This window comes from Notamacropus eugenii, chromosome 3 (genome assembly GCF_028372415.1).
Source record: "Notamacropus eugenii isolate mMacEug1 chromosome 3, mMacEug1.pri_v2, whole genome shotgun sequence".
In the NCBI taxonomy this organism is placed as follows: Eukaryota; Metazoa; Chordata; class Mammalia; order Diprotodontia; family Macropodidae; genus Notamacropus; species Notamacropus eugenii.
The window spans coordinates 15,438,622-15,454,795 of NC_092874.1; the positions used below are offsets into that span (position 1 = coordinate 15,438,622).

At 36.5% G+C, this 16,174-nt stretch overlaps 1 protein-coding gene across 4 annotated transcripts in view; it reads right to left on the bottom strand.

Annotated features, from left to right (window-relative positions):
- The window catches only part of TRA2A (transformer 2 alpha homolog), a 29,011-nt gene that overhangs the window by 9,812 nt on the left and 3,025 nt on the right, over positions 1 to 16,174 (bottom strand). For 2 of the 4 annotated variants that reach the window (XM_072650932.1, XM_072650933.1), the window contains exons 2-3: positions 5,753 to 6,063; positions 5,337 to 5,470 (exon numbers count right to left, since the gene is read on the bottom strand). Coding sequence is in view for 2 of the 4 variants with exons in the window: in XM_072650930.1 (XP_072507031.1) it covers positions 5,337 to 5,470 (134 nt within the window). In the remaining 2 variants the exon portion in view is untranslated. The remainder of the gene's footprint in view (positions 1 to 5,336; positions 5,471 to 5,752; positions 6,064 to 16,174) is intronic. The other 2 variants (XM_072650930.1, XM_072650931.1) reach the window with 1 other exon arrangement.

Sequence of the window (16,174 nt, forward strand, 5' to 3'; positions counted from 1 at the left end):
CCACTACTCTCCTATGGCTTGTTTCCATTCCTTTGGTATCTCTACCGTAAGCCTCTCATTTTCACCTAAATACTAACTATTCTTTGGAGTCCAGCCTGCATCCCATTTTGTTCAAAATACCTTCCCTGAGTATATGCTGGCTGCTCCGACTGACCCCTTTGAATCTCACAGCACTCAGTCTGTGCCTCACTCTATGTCCAGGATATATAGGCTTTCTGTGCTTCTGTGCACAGCTTCATGTGCTTGATTCTTCTGTAAACCTTAACATAGAGGTCCTGAGGATGGGAATCACATTCTGTGCTCCTCCAGAGTGGCAGCATGGGCTACATTAAGTACCTACTGCTTAAATAATCTGAACACTTATCGTTCTCTTTGCTTTTTCTTTGCCCCTGTGATTTGACCAGGTGGTCTAGAAGGAGAAAGCCCAGACCCGTGGTATACAACTTCTGCTCCCTGATTACCTGTGTGGCTTATGAACAAGTTACTTAATGCCTCTGGGTCTCACTTTTCTCATCTGTAAAACTAGAGGGAGGTTGACCAGGTGCTCTGTAAAGTAAGGTACCAAATCTCTTAAGGCTATCCTCCCCATAACAGCCAGACTGATATTCCTAAAACACATCATTCCTCTGCTCAAGAAGCTTGAGAACAGAGTGGCTCCTCTTACCTAGAGGATCAATCAAGTCTTTGGATATTTAAAAAAGCCTTTCACAATCTGGCACCAACCTCTTTTTAGAAATTTTATATTCCCCTTTCCCCAAGCCCTCTATGTTCCAGACAATAACCTTCCTGAGGTTGCTCTCCACCCATGTCCACGCCTTGAGACTCTCTCTTTACCCCCAACTCATGGAATCTCCCAACTTCCTTAAAGACTCAAGGTCAAGTGCTACTCCCTGGCCAGAGGTCTTTTCTGAGAGCCCCAGTTGCCAGGGCTCTCTCCCACCAAAAATAGTTTTGTAAATACTGTATATCTCCTGCTGTTCCCTTTAGAAGAAAACTGTAAGGCTCTGGGTTTGTTTTTCCCCCTCCAAAAAAGGACTGTTTTATTTTTGTGTCTCCAGTCCCAGGGACAAAGAAATGACTTAATAAATGCAAAGATCAATAGGAAATAAGGACAGGAAGGTCCCCAGCAGCAGCATTTTTTGTAGCAGCAAAGAAATGGAAACAAAGGAGACACCTACCAACTGATACAATTTGCTACAAGTGCAGTGAAAGATGACTGTGACGTTCAGAAATCAGGAATATGAAAGTTCAAAGAAACATCATGGGATGACTTAAATGAACTAATACAAAGTAAAGAATTCAAGACCCTCCACACAATAAGCACAAAGATTACAAACAATGTTGCGGAACAACAAACAATAAATCAGAGACTGTACCAATGACCAAGCCTGGTCCTGAAGAAACACTGCAGTTCCGTCTCTTCGATGAAAGGATGGGGATTAAGAATGAGTGATGCTCCATGCCTGATCTGCAGGTTAGTTCTGCTGAAATTTTTTCTTTTTCTTATTTTTGGTGATAAGGGATAGCTCACTGGGTAGGAGCCAGGGAAATGATATATTTGGAAATGAAGGTAAAATGAAAAAAGATATGCATAGCAAATGCTTTTTAAAAACAAAATTAAAATGTTCTATTCATTGCCATTTTGAGAAAGGATAAAAATGCAAAGAGGTGCAGAAAGGACAAGCTGAGGACAAATGCACAGAAGACAAGTCTGTGCAAGATCAGTCCTAGCTGCACAAGGCAAGGTGGGGGGGAGTGGGGGAAATTAGACAATGAGCATCAAGTCCCCAGAAACTTTCACTATGCTCTGTCTCCATCTTGTGGCCTTTCAGGATATTGTGGCTAAAACCTGAATTGTGAGCAGCATGGCAGAATGGAAAGAATATCAGGTACAAGTTAGAAGATGTAGGATAAATTAGCTAAAGAAGCAAGGGTAGGATGGATGGTTTCTATAGAGAGAATGAGAGAAGCTGACTTTTGCCCTTCACTACAGCTATTTAAAATCCTCCCTTCAACCTGGCTGTATAGCTGGTTATTAAGTTATCAGACAAGTCACTGCAAGTCACTGCACTGAGAGTGTTGGACCCATAAGAGGGTCCTGTCAAACTAAAAGAGTCGATGATTCTGAGGACATAGCGAGCCCTTACATATGACACTTCGGTATATCTTGAGGAGAATTTAGAAGTAGCTAATTATATGGTTCCTACAATCAAGAAGTTTCTAACCAAGATGGAGGAATAAAACCACATTAAACAGGAGATGACAGTATATAACTGACAGATTGTGTGTTAAACACTAAATGCTACAGGAGTAGAAAATTAGGGGCTTAGACCCTAAATGATCCTGAAGATTCATTTTAGCTCTGACATGCTCTAATTTGATAACACTGATATGATATTCAAGGACAGATTACTTAATTGAAACCTACAGCTATGGAAAACCTGAGGTCTAGAAAGCTTACTCACACAGCCAGTAAGGGGCAAGTTGCCCGAGTCCTAGTCTGGTGTTCTTTCCCCTAAACCACCCTACTCCACATAGTCCTGAGGATATCAGGATAAGGAGTGGACTCCACTAAATTATCTTTAAGATCCCTTCCAACTCTGAATCCCACAATTTCATGACAACTATGTGCAATAACTGCTAACTTCAGCTTCTAGTCCCCAGAAAATCTCTGTGTGCATCTTTGAAGGGGAAGGGAGAACAAGAGGGAACAATCACCAGAGAAGTCAAAGAACAGCACAAATTCCTTGCCTTGTTTAGGAACCCCTGGACACTATTAAGGTAATAGGAATTCTATAGGAAAAGTCTCTTCCAGCCCTAGTTACAGTCTCCTTGTCCACTTTCCATCTTTACTCAAGGATAAAAGGGAAAAAAAATACACATCAAACACCTACTGATGGGGAAGGGACACAGCTGTCTCCACTTTCTTCCACCCCCATCCTCCTTTACCTCTTATTCTTAATCATAAATAATTTCTTACTCTAGAAGTATTCTATCATGGACTTCTCTATTGGAAATATTCTTTACTGCAAAATAAAAGGCTTCTTATTTAAACATCTATTACCTGAAATTTTAAAGAATTCTAGTTTGCGTTCTTTTAGCAAATCTTTAAGGTAAAAGAAAGGAATCACTATTACTTGCACAGATAGAGACAGGCAGTTTTAAATGGTAAATTCAAAATAGTTTTAGAATATATATATTTTTATGAAAAATTTATTTTTTCCACTTTTCTCCTTAAGTAGACATTTTAAATTAATTTTTTGAATGAACCCTGAGTGGGTTCATTCTCTAGATGGCTGCTACTTTAGTCTGTTTATAAACAAGACATGGAGCTGTCCAAAAATTGTATCACACACTTAGCCTGAGAGACGGAAGAGGGTAGATGAGGAGACAAAAACTTGCCTAAGTGAGAATGTTATAAAAGAAAGACTATCAGAATGAATTTTCATAAAACAGGAGTGTTCTAATTAATTTCTTATGAACTTTAAAAACTTTCCTTAATAATCATATTCCTTATTCATATTGCCCCTTATGCCTTTTTCAGATTCCTGGCTAAAATTTTCTTCAATTTCAGGTCCCCATTTTGTATTACATTAATCCATAACTGCATCCTGTTACTTAAAATAAGCAATTTCTAAAAGTGAATACAAAATTTTCCTCAGTTCCTTTTCTCATGCTGTATTTTCTCCATCAATGTCCATCATAGTTTATACACATGTATTACCTTCACAATTCATATCCATGTTCTCCAACAGTCTTTTCAGAGAGAACACAAAACCAAAGCCCCATGGCTATCTAGGTCTTTTTTACATTTCACAGGTGGCCCATGCCACATACAGGCAGCTCAACCTCACCAAATGAAGGATCCCATCATCTTTTCTCATCATGTCCCTCAGAATGATATTCCTCTTATACACCTTCTAGTGTACAGGCTATCACAGAAAACATCACAACTTATTAAAGGCTCTGAAGTTTCTCCATTTACCTTTGGGTTATTGGAGAAAAATTCTCTTTCTGATGCTACCCACATATAGTCAGAGGACTTGGGTTCAAAGCATGCCTCTGAGGTTCACTGGACAAAGCACACACCTTCTAAAGCCTCTTGTTTCCTTATCAGTAAAATGAGGGAAGTTGGATTCCATGACTACCGGGGTCCCTCACAAAGCTAACTGTATGTCTGGTCTCACTATCAAACACCACTCCTATTACCAGATCATTCCTCTGTTGCAGAGGTTAAAGCAGAGCCCCAGTTTTATTAAAGACAGGGTATCCCTATCTCTTCCCAGCAGGAAAGCCCAGGAGCTTCTCATGAGCCAATCTCACTTCTAAAGGGCAGGAATTTTGACTTGCTCCATTTCCAATGTGAGAAAGTTTTCCCCTTCCCTTAGAAAATCTGGCAGCAAAATCACAATTGTATGGCAGTGATTGTTAAACATTAAAAAATAAAAAAATATAAAAAAAAAAAAGAAAATCTGGCAGCCCCTCCGAACTGAGGGCTCACATACTGACATTAGACTTAAGGAGGGCTCCCAGTCACTTTAGATGACAACAACCCAGAACTCCGGAGCTCCATCCACTAGCCTCAGCTGTGGGCTCCTCTAGTCAATTTTTCTTCTCAGATCTTATGGCCAAATATTTTTAATCCTATGTCTGTTCAGTTGAGGATACAATTTCAGTTTGCTTTTAAAACAAGAAATCGCAGAAATAGGGGGAAATAATCCTCATTTTCAAAAATTGAACATATTCAAATTAGTATGCTTTCACCTAACATACTGCTCTTTGGTGTTTCAATTATTTAAGAAAAAAAAAAAAAGACTGTCTTTGACCTGCTCCATTTCTAAACACACCTCCCCGGCAACCTCCTCAGTAGGATTAGTTTATCGCAAAATTCAACACTGAGGAGAGCTCAAGAGATCGCCGCTACAGATCACATCCAGGACTCGTCTCTTTATAAACAGCAGAAGCTTCTTAGGCATTCGGTAAATGAATAAGAAATTTGAAACTGCATAAAATATTTAAGGAATGCAGGTCAAGCATATTAAGGTTGATTAATTCCAAATCACTCTGGCACTACTGTGTAAAGAGATAAATTACAGATAAATAAACGTCCTTTAAACTACAACCTCAGATTAATTAGGCAAGGGTATTATCAAGGCTGTTAATTATATGCCAAGTATACACACTTTAAGAGTGCTCAATTTGAAAAGATAAACAGTTTCAGGCATCTTCATGCAAATGAACTAGAATTAGTCAAAAAAACATATTTGCCCTAGAAGCACAAATAAAACCAACAAAAATCAAGTAAAACACCTTGAGTACAAAGCAAGCACACTTACCTGGACTTTGATCTTGATCGAGAGTGAGATTCGGAATGTTTAGAAGCCCTTGATGGACTACGAGATCCTGACCTGCTCTCGGATTTTACACGAGCAGGACTCCCTGCCGGAGATTTTGACTGAGAGCGAGACTCCTAACAAAGAAGACAGTATTACAAGTGGCAGTGGTCATGTAGATGCCTAACACCTAACATTTAAGTACCGTAATTATATTATATTGATTGCTCCTGAAAGACAAATGGTTAGGCAACACCCTCCAGAAAAAAATTTCAGCTCATTAATAGCCCATTGTTAATACTGCATACTGTCCTCAAATAATTCCCTACTTGAACCAGATCACCAATTCGCTATTAACTAAGCAATCATGCAAATTCATCTACAACTTGATCATACAGACACTGGAACATAAACCATACATTTACTTAACCTAGGACCCATTCATTCTTCCAGATTCTTTTAATTCTACTTCACTCGTGCTTTCTACTTTTCTTCATTCTTCATTGAGTTTTTCCTTTTTCATACTTCGTGTATTCTTCCCCAATTCAAACAATTCATAATAGCCTTAAAAAAAATTCAAGTGCTTCTATCTGACCAATCTTCTGTTCAATTTTTTCCCCCATTCAATTTTAATTTTCTGATCTTTAATACTTTTCATTAGCCTTCTTTTATCTTGATTTATCTTCCACATTCTTGGAAAAAACTCTTCAATTTCTTCACGAACATTAACCTTAATGGAAAAAGAACATTTAGTATATTTAAGCACGTGGGGATTATAAAACTCTGCTGGAGTTCAGAATGTTATCTACCAAGTGGAAAAGCCAGCAGGTAAAGTGCAAATAACTATTTTATAAATACAATTTTTAAGTCTTTAAAATGGTTTAAGAATCTAAATTTTAACATCAGAATTTACTGGAGAATTCTAAATGCTTTTACCATACTCAAGTCACCCTCCACCCCTTTCAGATTTCATCCCTAACCTTTATCTGGAATTTCCCTGAACCTTAAAAAGTGTATATAAGTCAATACTACAGACTAATTAGAATATGGAACTAATAAATATTAAATAGATTTTTGGTGTGTCCCTGGTAGGTTTGTACTATTTCAATATTTCAGGAGACTTAATAAGCTATAAGCAAGCTTTCACTATGCCCAATTATAAGATCAAACAGCTTTTTAAAGCAAAACCTCCTGGTCAGAACTGCTTGCATAAGTCCCTCCAGATCCACATATGATAAGAGAGAAGTGGTAGTCCTGCTACTACCACATTGGCACTGGACCTATCAGAAGCCACACTTTACAAGTCACATGCAAAGATTCAAAGAGGCCAGACCCTCTAACAAAATCACTGGCTAACCTTAAAAGTCCCCAATTATCACTAGTCTGAAAAACACTAAGCTGGATTAAGACTAATTTTTAAAGCAAAACATCCTCAGCAGAGCCTGTACCTACCTATACATTATAACAATAGTATACCACCACCATTTGTATATACCTATTTGAACTCACACCTTAGGAGATATGAAAGATTCAAAATGGTCCAAAAACTAATTACTGCCTTATCCTTCAACTTCTTCTAATTTTATTAAATCAATACACTAACATATTAAAAACATTCAGCTTATGCTGACAAAATCATTTTTGTTGCAGCAAACAAGCAAACTGAGAAAACAAGGGGAAAATGCAAGGAATTTCTAATTCTTCAGTGATAAGCAAATACCTTCATAATACTCTTTCTTTACTAGCTTTGATTCAGAATGGACATATTTCAAAAGTTATGCGTAAATCCAAACTTTGCAAAAGCCAAGTGTTAAATTACCCCCTGAAGTTTATTTTAAAAAATCCTACAGTGTGTCCTTTTGTGAAATGCAAAATCCTTTTTAAAGGCATATCAGTCTTCTGTTTAGGTTTGATTTTTTAAAATGTTATTCAGAACATATACCTAAAATTAAGGGCATCTGAGTCTTCTTGGTTTAATTATTCTCTGGCCCAATGAAGTTCTTATAAAAGAAAAAAATTAAAGTTAACACAGTTTTAGCCTTCTTATTCAGAGAATACATATTACAATGTACTTCTCAATTAATAACATGAGATAGGAAAAGAGGAATTTTATCATTAAATGGCAATTTGGTTTCTCTAGTCTATGTTAAGGTTTGAAGATGGGTGCTAATCATTCCAATTTAATAAGAATTCTATAGGCACTTGAGGCATGATTTCATGTAAGACATGGGCTCATCAGTAGGATGTCTATTATGTGACTCAAGTATGTCTTCTTTTTAAGAAGCTATCTTTTTATATTTTTATTTCAAGCTTTTCTTCTGATTTAACTTGAAAATCAGAGGAAAAATCAACTAAAAGTCCATAATAAGTTTAGGACAATGTTGTAATCAGAACCCCAAGGTCCTGATTTGAAAGTAATAAATTCATCAGTATCTATTACAATTGCCTAAAGATAGTTACCATACTCTGAACAAAGAAAATAAAAACCTGAATTTAGGTTTTCTACCTTGCTTCTCATCTAATTACTTGCTTATTATAACAAATCTTCCACCCTGTTTCACATCCCCTATTCTAGTTTCTAGAATCATGAAGCAAAAAGCATGGGTACAATTTCATTCACCAAAGTGGCAACACAGCAAGCATTTCAGAAACTAAGACTGACTATGGAGCCACAGCATGGTGTGATGGACAGAGGGCTGGTCTACGAGTTGGAAAGAACTGAGGGGTTCAAGAGATGACCAAGAACAGGTAACAACTTCTCAGTGTCTCCTTGGCAATATTCTATGACTATAATTTACAGGTAAGTAGACAATTAGTAGAGAGAGTTTCCACACCAGAATTCCCTATGTGAATGGATCTCCCCAAATTCTACCCCCTCAAAACAGAATGGCTATAATTAGTAAACACACTGCAAGACCGAAGTCTCAAAGGCTGGTAAATTAAGGTTGTGTAAATAAAAGTCTCTTTCTCTTCTGATATAGGTTCTTATAAATCAGGTTCCTTACCATAAAATTAGCTTTGTAATGTTATTAGTCTGTCCTATGTTAAGGATATGTTCCAGGCATTAAAACTGTGTGCCTTAAACTATCTTCTGCAGTACTTTTGTGTTAAATGCCAGTGGTTCTTAAAGTGTGGTCCAGAGATCTGTGAAGGTCCCTGTGGGCAGCTTCAAGGGTTCTGTGAGGTCAAACTATTTTTATCGCAATCCTAAGACATTTTAATTTTTAATATGGTAAATATCAATAGATATCCAGGGGTGTGCTGGAATCAGTTCCTATTGTCTGGTTGTTAAATATTCAGTGGGAGCATTTACACCTTAGCAATTGACAAATGAAGCCTTGATTTATTGTTTTGTTCATTGTCTAGACTTAAGTGGCAGAGAAAATGTTAGAGAAGATTAAATTTAAAAGTGTGTGATGTCTTTGGAAAGCCAGTTCTTAAACATTTACCAGCATAAAACTGGGTATAACCCTCATAAAACAAAAGTTCTTTGATGTGAGAGAAGGTAGTTCTCAATATTTAAGAGTATAAAGGGTCCTGAGGCTAAAAGTTTGAGAATTGTTGCTATACATATTTTGTTTTTTAATATGGATTTATATATGTGTGTATATGTATGTATGTATGTGTATGAATATGTATGTGCATATATACATAAAATATATTTTATGATCCCAATTTCACACCAACAACTGGGTCAATGGAAACCTTAAAGAAAACTTGATTAAATTAAACTGTTCTGTATTAAACAAATATGTTGCAATACTTGAAGTTAAATACATAAAATTTAAAGATAAACAATTTCTGACTATTTCATTCTTATAATTTATGTGAGGTATTTTTTCTCTTCCCTTATAAGACACATAGTTTAGTGACTGAATGATATGCTTCTGCATCTTAGATCATTGCTTACATTCAGTATCTGATCTTCATATAGTTTTCATCTTAATTTTGCAGAAGGGTTATTTACTAACTGGAAAATTATCAAATTTTTTCCCACTAGGATTACTGCACTTAAACCAATAATTTAGTGAAAGAGTGACTAAAATGTTTCAAACTCTAATTTTCATATTAAAAATTCACTAGGAAAAAAAGCAATGATGACTACTCAGCATTTTATCAGATAATAGTTTCACATAAAAATTTGGGCAGATATTGAAGTTTGGCAGTGTTTGTTTAAAATTCCTTTTATCAATCTGTTCAGGCTACTTCATCTTCCTAAATTTCACATCCCAGCATGCTCCTTCCCTACCACTATATTCATTTCAGGTAGATCAACTTAAATGTCTGGCTATTCATCATGTTCAGTTAAGAAATTACCCTCCTAAACTCTACTATTGATTAGAAATGGCCTTCCCAGCTGCTGGGACTCATTAAACTGTCTTGTCTGATTATTCCAAAGGCTTCTAAAAGGCTCTCAGTTTTCCTGGACTGGTCTGATGAGGGTGTCTTCATCTTTTCCATTCTCTACTTGAACTCTGATCTTTCACTGAGGACTGCTCCTCAATCACCCCAGAGCACACCTGCTAACTTTATCATCTAGTTGTGTATCTTCCCTTTACTAACACAGAAACCATAAACTTCTAGAGATCAGAAAGTCTAAGTAGAGATTATTTTCTTATGATACCATGGACAACAGTACTTAAATGCTGCTGCAACAAGTCTAGAAAAAACACTGCCATAATCAAACTTATTAAAAAATAACTCATGTGCCAATGAAACAATGTTTTGTCACTGGTCTCCAGAAAAACTTGAACAACTAGGTCTGTAAGCATTTTTATCTTACACAATATAAAATACAAAAAACTTTTTATAAAATGTGTTTAAACATTTTTCTTCAGCATAAGTTTGTTACTGTTTAATATAAATAAATCGGTTTAATTTAGTTAATACTAGATTAAGCTGTTCTGAATAATGAAAAGCTGTGAAGCTTTAGGTGCTATTTTCACTAAATATGCATAAACAATTGAACCACAGTAATAAGCCTTCTATAAAAAGCTAGTGATAATCATCCTTCTAAACTCAACCTACAGATGAAAATGGTCTGAATTTGAAATCTTTTCCTAAGATACCAAAATTCAGAATGTTAATATTGAATAAAAATTGAATAAAAAGGGTCTTCCTACCCTCTGCTTCCAAATTAGACTAGCATTTAAAACATTCAAGAGTAAAACATCCAAGCTACTTTAATAAACGCTTGATTGACAATGTCTAAAAACATTAAAACAATATGCTGTCCAGTTGAAATAGGTGCCCCCAAAATTAGATGCTCAAGTGAATACTGTCACTTTTAAAATAATTTTATATCAAGTGTCCAGAGTTAGCAGTAAAATTAACTGGAATTCAAATCTACTTCTTATTACTTATAGCACAGATATGTGCTAAGAAGTTAATTACGAAAACACAAGAATGCCAAAAATTTTCATTGATTATATATTTCTTAAAAAAAGGAATGTTCTAATAAGATGCTCCAAATATCTCCCAACAAAGAGAAATACTCTACTAGAGACACCTGAGAGATCTCCCCTTCATGGTTTTGGACTGTCTTTAACAGTCTAAAGAGACAGAATAGCTGAGCTTTTCTGTAAGAAAGGTAATATGGGGTATCTCCCTCTATCCCAAGTAAGATTCTTTTAAATCCATTAGTTTATAAACTTAAAAAGTTCTTGGCCCCACTTCTAGGATCCCATAACTGCTTGTTTTATTTAAGGCTCTGTTGTTGTTTAAACTTAACCTACCAGAACTTACTAGAAGGGAGCCCCTTCTAAAATAATTTTCTTTGGCACTCTTTGGATTGAAAAGTGCTATCTTCTAACCATTCAATTTTTGGAGAAGATTCAGAATATGTTTAACAGCTTTATTTTAGCAGAAGGTCCTCCAACTGACAACTGCATCTTTATTTACTTTATTAAAAAACAAAACCAAAATTGTTTGAAGGCTGGGTCTAATTCCCTGAGAGTGGAAGTACAAGGGTCACTTCACTGCCCAATGTTGGAAACTTTGCCCTGGGCCAGGTCACCCCTCCTCAGGCTGCCCTAGCTCTCCAGATTCCCCACACTGGTGACACTTAGTGAGATCATGTAATGCTGTAACCCGCTGCAGCCTGAACTCCAGATTTCAAAAAGGCTGGCAGCCTCAGCAATCCAAGCATCTGGTATTATAATAAGGAGAAACAATGGCTAGCTTTTACTTGTCTTTAAAAGAATAGTTTCTCAACTTATGATTTTGTAAATGTGAATTTCCTTTCATTAAGCTTAGAAGTATATGCTACGTTTTACTTTAGGGTAAAATTTCCTCAGTGTACTTGTAAGAAATTACCTACATATTAAGACCATGTATGCTGGTTTATAACCTGGAGTTTGAAAAGAAGCAAGCTGTGAAAACAGTAGTCAAAGGATAATGACTGATGTCATAAAAACTATCATTTTTCAAAGTAACAACTTTGGGACTGGGACTTTGTAACATGACCCAGAGTAACCCCAATATAACTACTCTTAAATTAGGCACACTCAAGTTCTAGCCCTAGGCTAAAATCTTGGGCATGCTTTCCAAACCAAACCCTACTGCATCTTTGGTAGTGCTCAAAAGGTGAGTGGGGATGAAATTGCTGTTAATTTTTAAAAAGCCTGGGGTCAGAACCATTTCTTTTCTAATTTCGGTGTTTTATGCTAAAACCACAAACATTGGGGAAACTCTGCATCCTACTGACAAAACAAACTCCAATCATCAAATCAAATGGGAAGGGAAGAACCCTCCATTCCACTGTATGGTGCTGCCTCTCCCTGCTATTTTTTTTCTGGTGTTGCCTGGTTCCTATCTCCATCTCCTTGTTCCCACTCTTCTCCTCTTTGGGGTCTGCTAATTCTGTGAAATCCAAAAGATGAAAATCAGTCTTAACATACCCAGCCTGAAGAGGCACCTGTTTAGGTCCTGAGGGTTTTAACATTTTAAAAGAGGAAATGGAGTGCAAATGAACTTGATGCTGGGACAAACTTGCTAGCAAAAAGTTTTCTCACACTCTTAGGCCAGCTTTGGGAAACTGCATGAATTGATGGGGGGGGGGGGGGGGGGGGGCGCGGAAAATGGAAGGATGAATGGGTTCTAAGGGCACTACACAACTGTCCTATAATAAGTTATTAATTTTATTTCATTTTAAAGAATGGCTCCCTTCCACCCACCATCCAGAGAGAATTCCTTTTGCATTTTTCTCTGAGGGCACCCATCCCTCCTAGGTCAACTTTTTCAAACTCCTGGACTTTACCCTTTATCAATCACCACTTCAACAAAAGTTCTGGCCATAAAAACAGTGAAGAATATATCCCTAATAATGCAAAACTAAAATCGATAACTAAGACTCATGTCTGTTCCATTTGAGTTTGTTTTACTACTGCCCTCTCCAAAATCTAACAATTCTCTCACTAAAAAGAGGCAAAGACTTAATAAGGGGGTAAAGATCTGGACTTTTAATCTGTTTCCAATCAGCGTACATTTACAAAGAAATAGAAGCATGGAAAGGGAACATTAAACATCCCATACCTTTCCCCCTACCAAAAAGCCCATAGAAATCCTGGTTCCCATAAGTGCCATAAATAATGGCATTTATAATTTTGAGACTATAAGTAAACTAAACATAAGCTCAAGCAAGCTGCTTTATAGATTAGCAAATGCAGCAAGGTTAGTTTTTGTACACTTCATGAAATTAAAAGCATTAAGCCTTTTTAAAAATTACTTTTAAATTATTGTAGCAATTTATGATAAACACTATAAAATAGTTTAAATGATGAGTGGCTGGTACTTTTCTGCGCTCTGGAAAGTACTGAACATCATCCTATAATACTTCAAGCAACAAAAGAAAGAAAACAAAATCTTCTTCCATTGCTGGCTTTAGCTACCACAATTCTTCCCCCCCCCCAGAAATACTGCTTCATTCTCTATCAACTCTGCTTAAGAACTAGAGGTGAATTTAACTATTTTTGCTCACTTAGTTGATCAATTTGATTGCTGAGTTGCACAAAGGAGTAAAGGCTAGCCATGGACAGCAGGGAACAGTATCTCATATTCTGGGTGAGTTATAATCTACTGATCCTGGCATTCAAGTCCCTCTTTGGCCTGGTGCCCACCCATCTCTCTAACATTTCATTTCACACACACTCCCTTTCTATGCCTTCATTCCTCATGATTTTCTCTCACATGCCTTGAAATGAACTCTTTTGAAACCTCACTGTCTACTGAAATCCCTACAAGGTGCAATCTGGGTATCATGAATTGGGTTTGCTTTGGGGTAAAAGACATTTGGGCATCATTCACTCATCTTCAGAGATGACATCATCTAATCATTAGCTCTCAATCAGTAAGCATTTATTAAGCACCTATGAGCCAGGTGCTGGCCCTGTCAAGCTCTGGGGATACAAAACCAAAAGTAAACAGAGATACAACATGCCCTTAAACATATACAAAATAAGTACAATGTAATTTTGTACTTCTTACAACTTACAGCTAGAGGGATCAGGATCAGGTGGTGGTATGAGAGCTGAACTCTGAAGTGCCAGGGATTCCAAGAGGCTAAGGAGTCTAAGAGTATAACTACATTATTTCTACTTGGAAATGACTCTAGCGTAAGAAATAAAAGGGATTATGGAGTATCAACCTCCTCCCTCACCAAACCTTAAAGGTAATTATTAGCAGAAAATTGGACTTTTCCCATTTATTTTCTTCTTTCTTTTTATGAATTCTAACTTTTACTAGGAAAAAAAAAACGGGTATAAGGAAAAAATGGACATGGATTACCTGTCCCTGAAAGTATCTCTGGTAAACCAAAAGACTTAGGTTTGGCTACAATCCTCTTTTAACAATATCCAAAACATTTTTAACCAGTCTGTTTCCTAATATTCACCAGAACAAATAGGTATAAAGATGGAGAAGCAAAAATTGTATCTGGCCTTTTGACTAGTCATTCCTTTAAAAGGCACAATTAGTTTATTAAACTAAAATCAACAGTTATTACATTTTAGGCTTGTGAACATTTCTTTTTAAAGGCTTGTCTCCCACCATTTCAATTAATAATCTGTATTTGAATGAACTAAGTAATTAACATCTGCAGCCTCCAAGCACTAGTACTTTTGACTCTCTAGTAAGGCATTTCACCTCCTGGATTTTCTTTATTTCTATTAAGGTCATAATTATTGCTCCTGAATTGTTAGAAAAGTCTCTCACCTCTCTCTATTCCCACTGCCAATTCCTTTATTAAGTCACACTCTCCCTCATATCACTTCAATCCTGAATTTCTGCAATAGGCTCCTTCCTACCTTTAATCCCACCTTGCACACTACTACCGGACTAATTTTTGCAACACGCCTTTCACTCTGTTATACTCTTTTCACTTCCCTCAATTCTAGAGATCAAAATGACTCTCAACTTCCTATTACTGGACTGGATCCAAATATCCCAGCCTGTCTGTCACTCAAAGCTCTTCATGATCTCACACCACCTTGCACAGATAACCTTGTCAGCACTACCACTTCATTTCAATCTGGTCCCTTTATTCTCCCTGACTTTCCAATTGTCAAAATACTATCATAACCACCCCCTCCCATAGAAGGCCTAGGTCAAATTCTATCTACTAAGCAAAGCCTTCCCTAACTACTTGTAGCTTAAAAAGAAGCAATATGGTAAGTGATAACAGCACTGGACTTCATGCCAATAACTGGAATCTTTTTCCAACTGTGCCACTAACTGGATGTGTTTAGGTTGTATTTTTTAAAACTACCTAAATCAAGTCACAATCTCTTTGGATTTCAGCTCCCATAAAAATAAGGGGACTGGACCAGATATTAGGACTTGAAAAATTGTTGTACATCTAGCAACCAGTCTAAAACTTAAAGCCACAACAATTTTTCACCTTTCCTAAAATAAAAAGCAACAACCAAACAAAAAACAAAAACAACAAAAAAGAGTCTCCCAAAGTAGGTGGCAAACAAGCATCTCAAAAGAAGTTTTGGAAAGGTCTAAAGAAGGAGCTTCACACCCTGGACACAACTCTGACCCAATTAAAATCCTCCCATCCAGCAACTCTTCCCCTTCTGGTTCACCCAGACCTTAGCATGGAGTAGGTACTGGAACAGAAAACAGAGGAGCCTTCAGACAGGTCTCCAGAGAGACTAGAGTGGAGCTGTCCAGTGCTGATAACAAAAATTTGAACCCTTATTCCTTGAGGAAGAGTCATTTTTGTAGTTTCAACTAAGAATGTGCAGAAAATACACTGTCAAATCCTTGTTTAAATAATCTGATGGGATTCGCACACCTCTTAAATTCTAAGATCTCTTCATTTCCTGAATTTCTTTTGTGCTCTAATAATCTGATTTAGTATTTGATTCTAAAACTGTCCTGTTCCTTAAGATTCTAAATTTTTTGTATCCACCACAGCACTTTCAAAAGTAGGCAGCAGGTGCTCAATTTTATTCAATTGTTAACTGAATATTTCAAAAGATAAATATATAAAATAATGTAGTTTGTAACAAATTTCACTCAACCATATTTCCCTTCCTAAAGGGTTTCTTTCATCTGTTCTTTCAAACTGAAAACAACAATTTCAATTATAATAGGAAAATTCTAGCTACTATATTCAGCAAGCTTAACAATTAAGATGTTCTTCATACTGATCTTAATGGCTCTGAGAAACCACAGTGCATTCTACTTTGCTTTCTTTCTTTTTTTTTTTTTTAAGGAAAATCATTTTTTAACTAAAGGGAGAAAGCCAATATCCTTTTCTTACCTTTGTAGGAAAAATACACACTTAATTCAATAGTAAAAATAATAAATACTGCCAATGATTTCCACAATCCTTT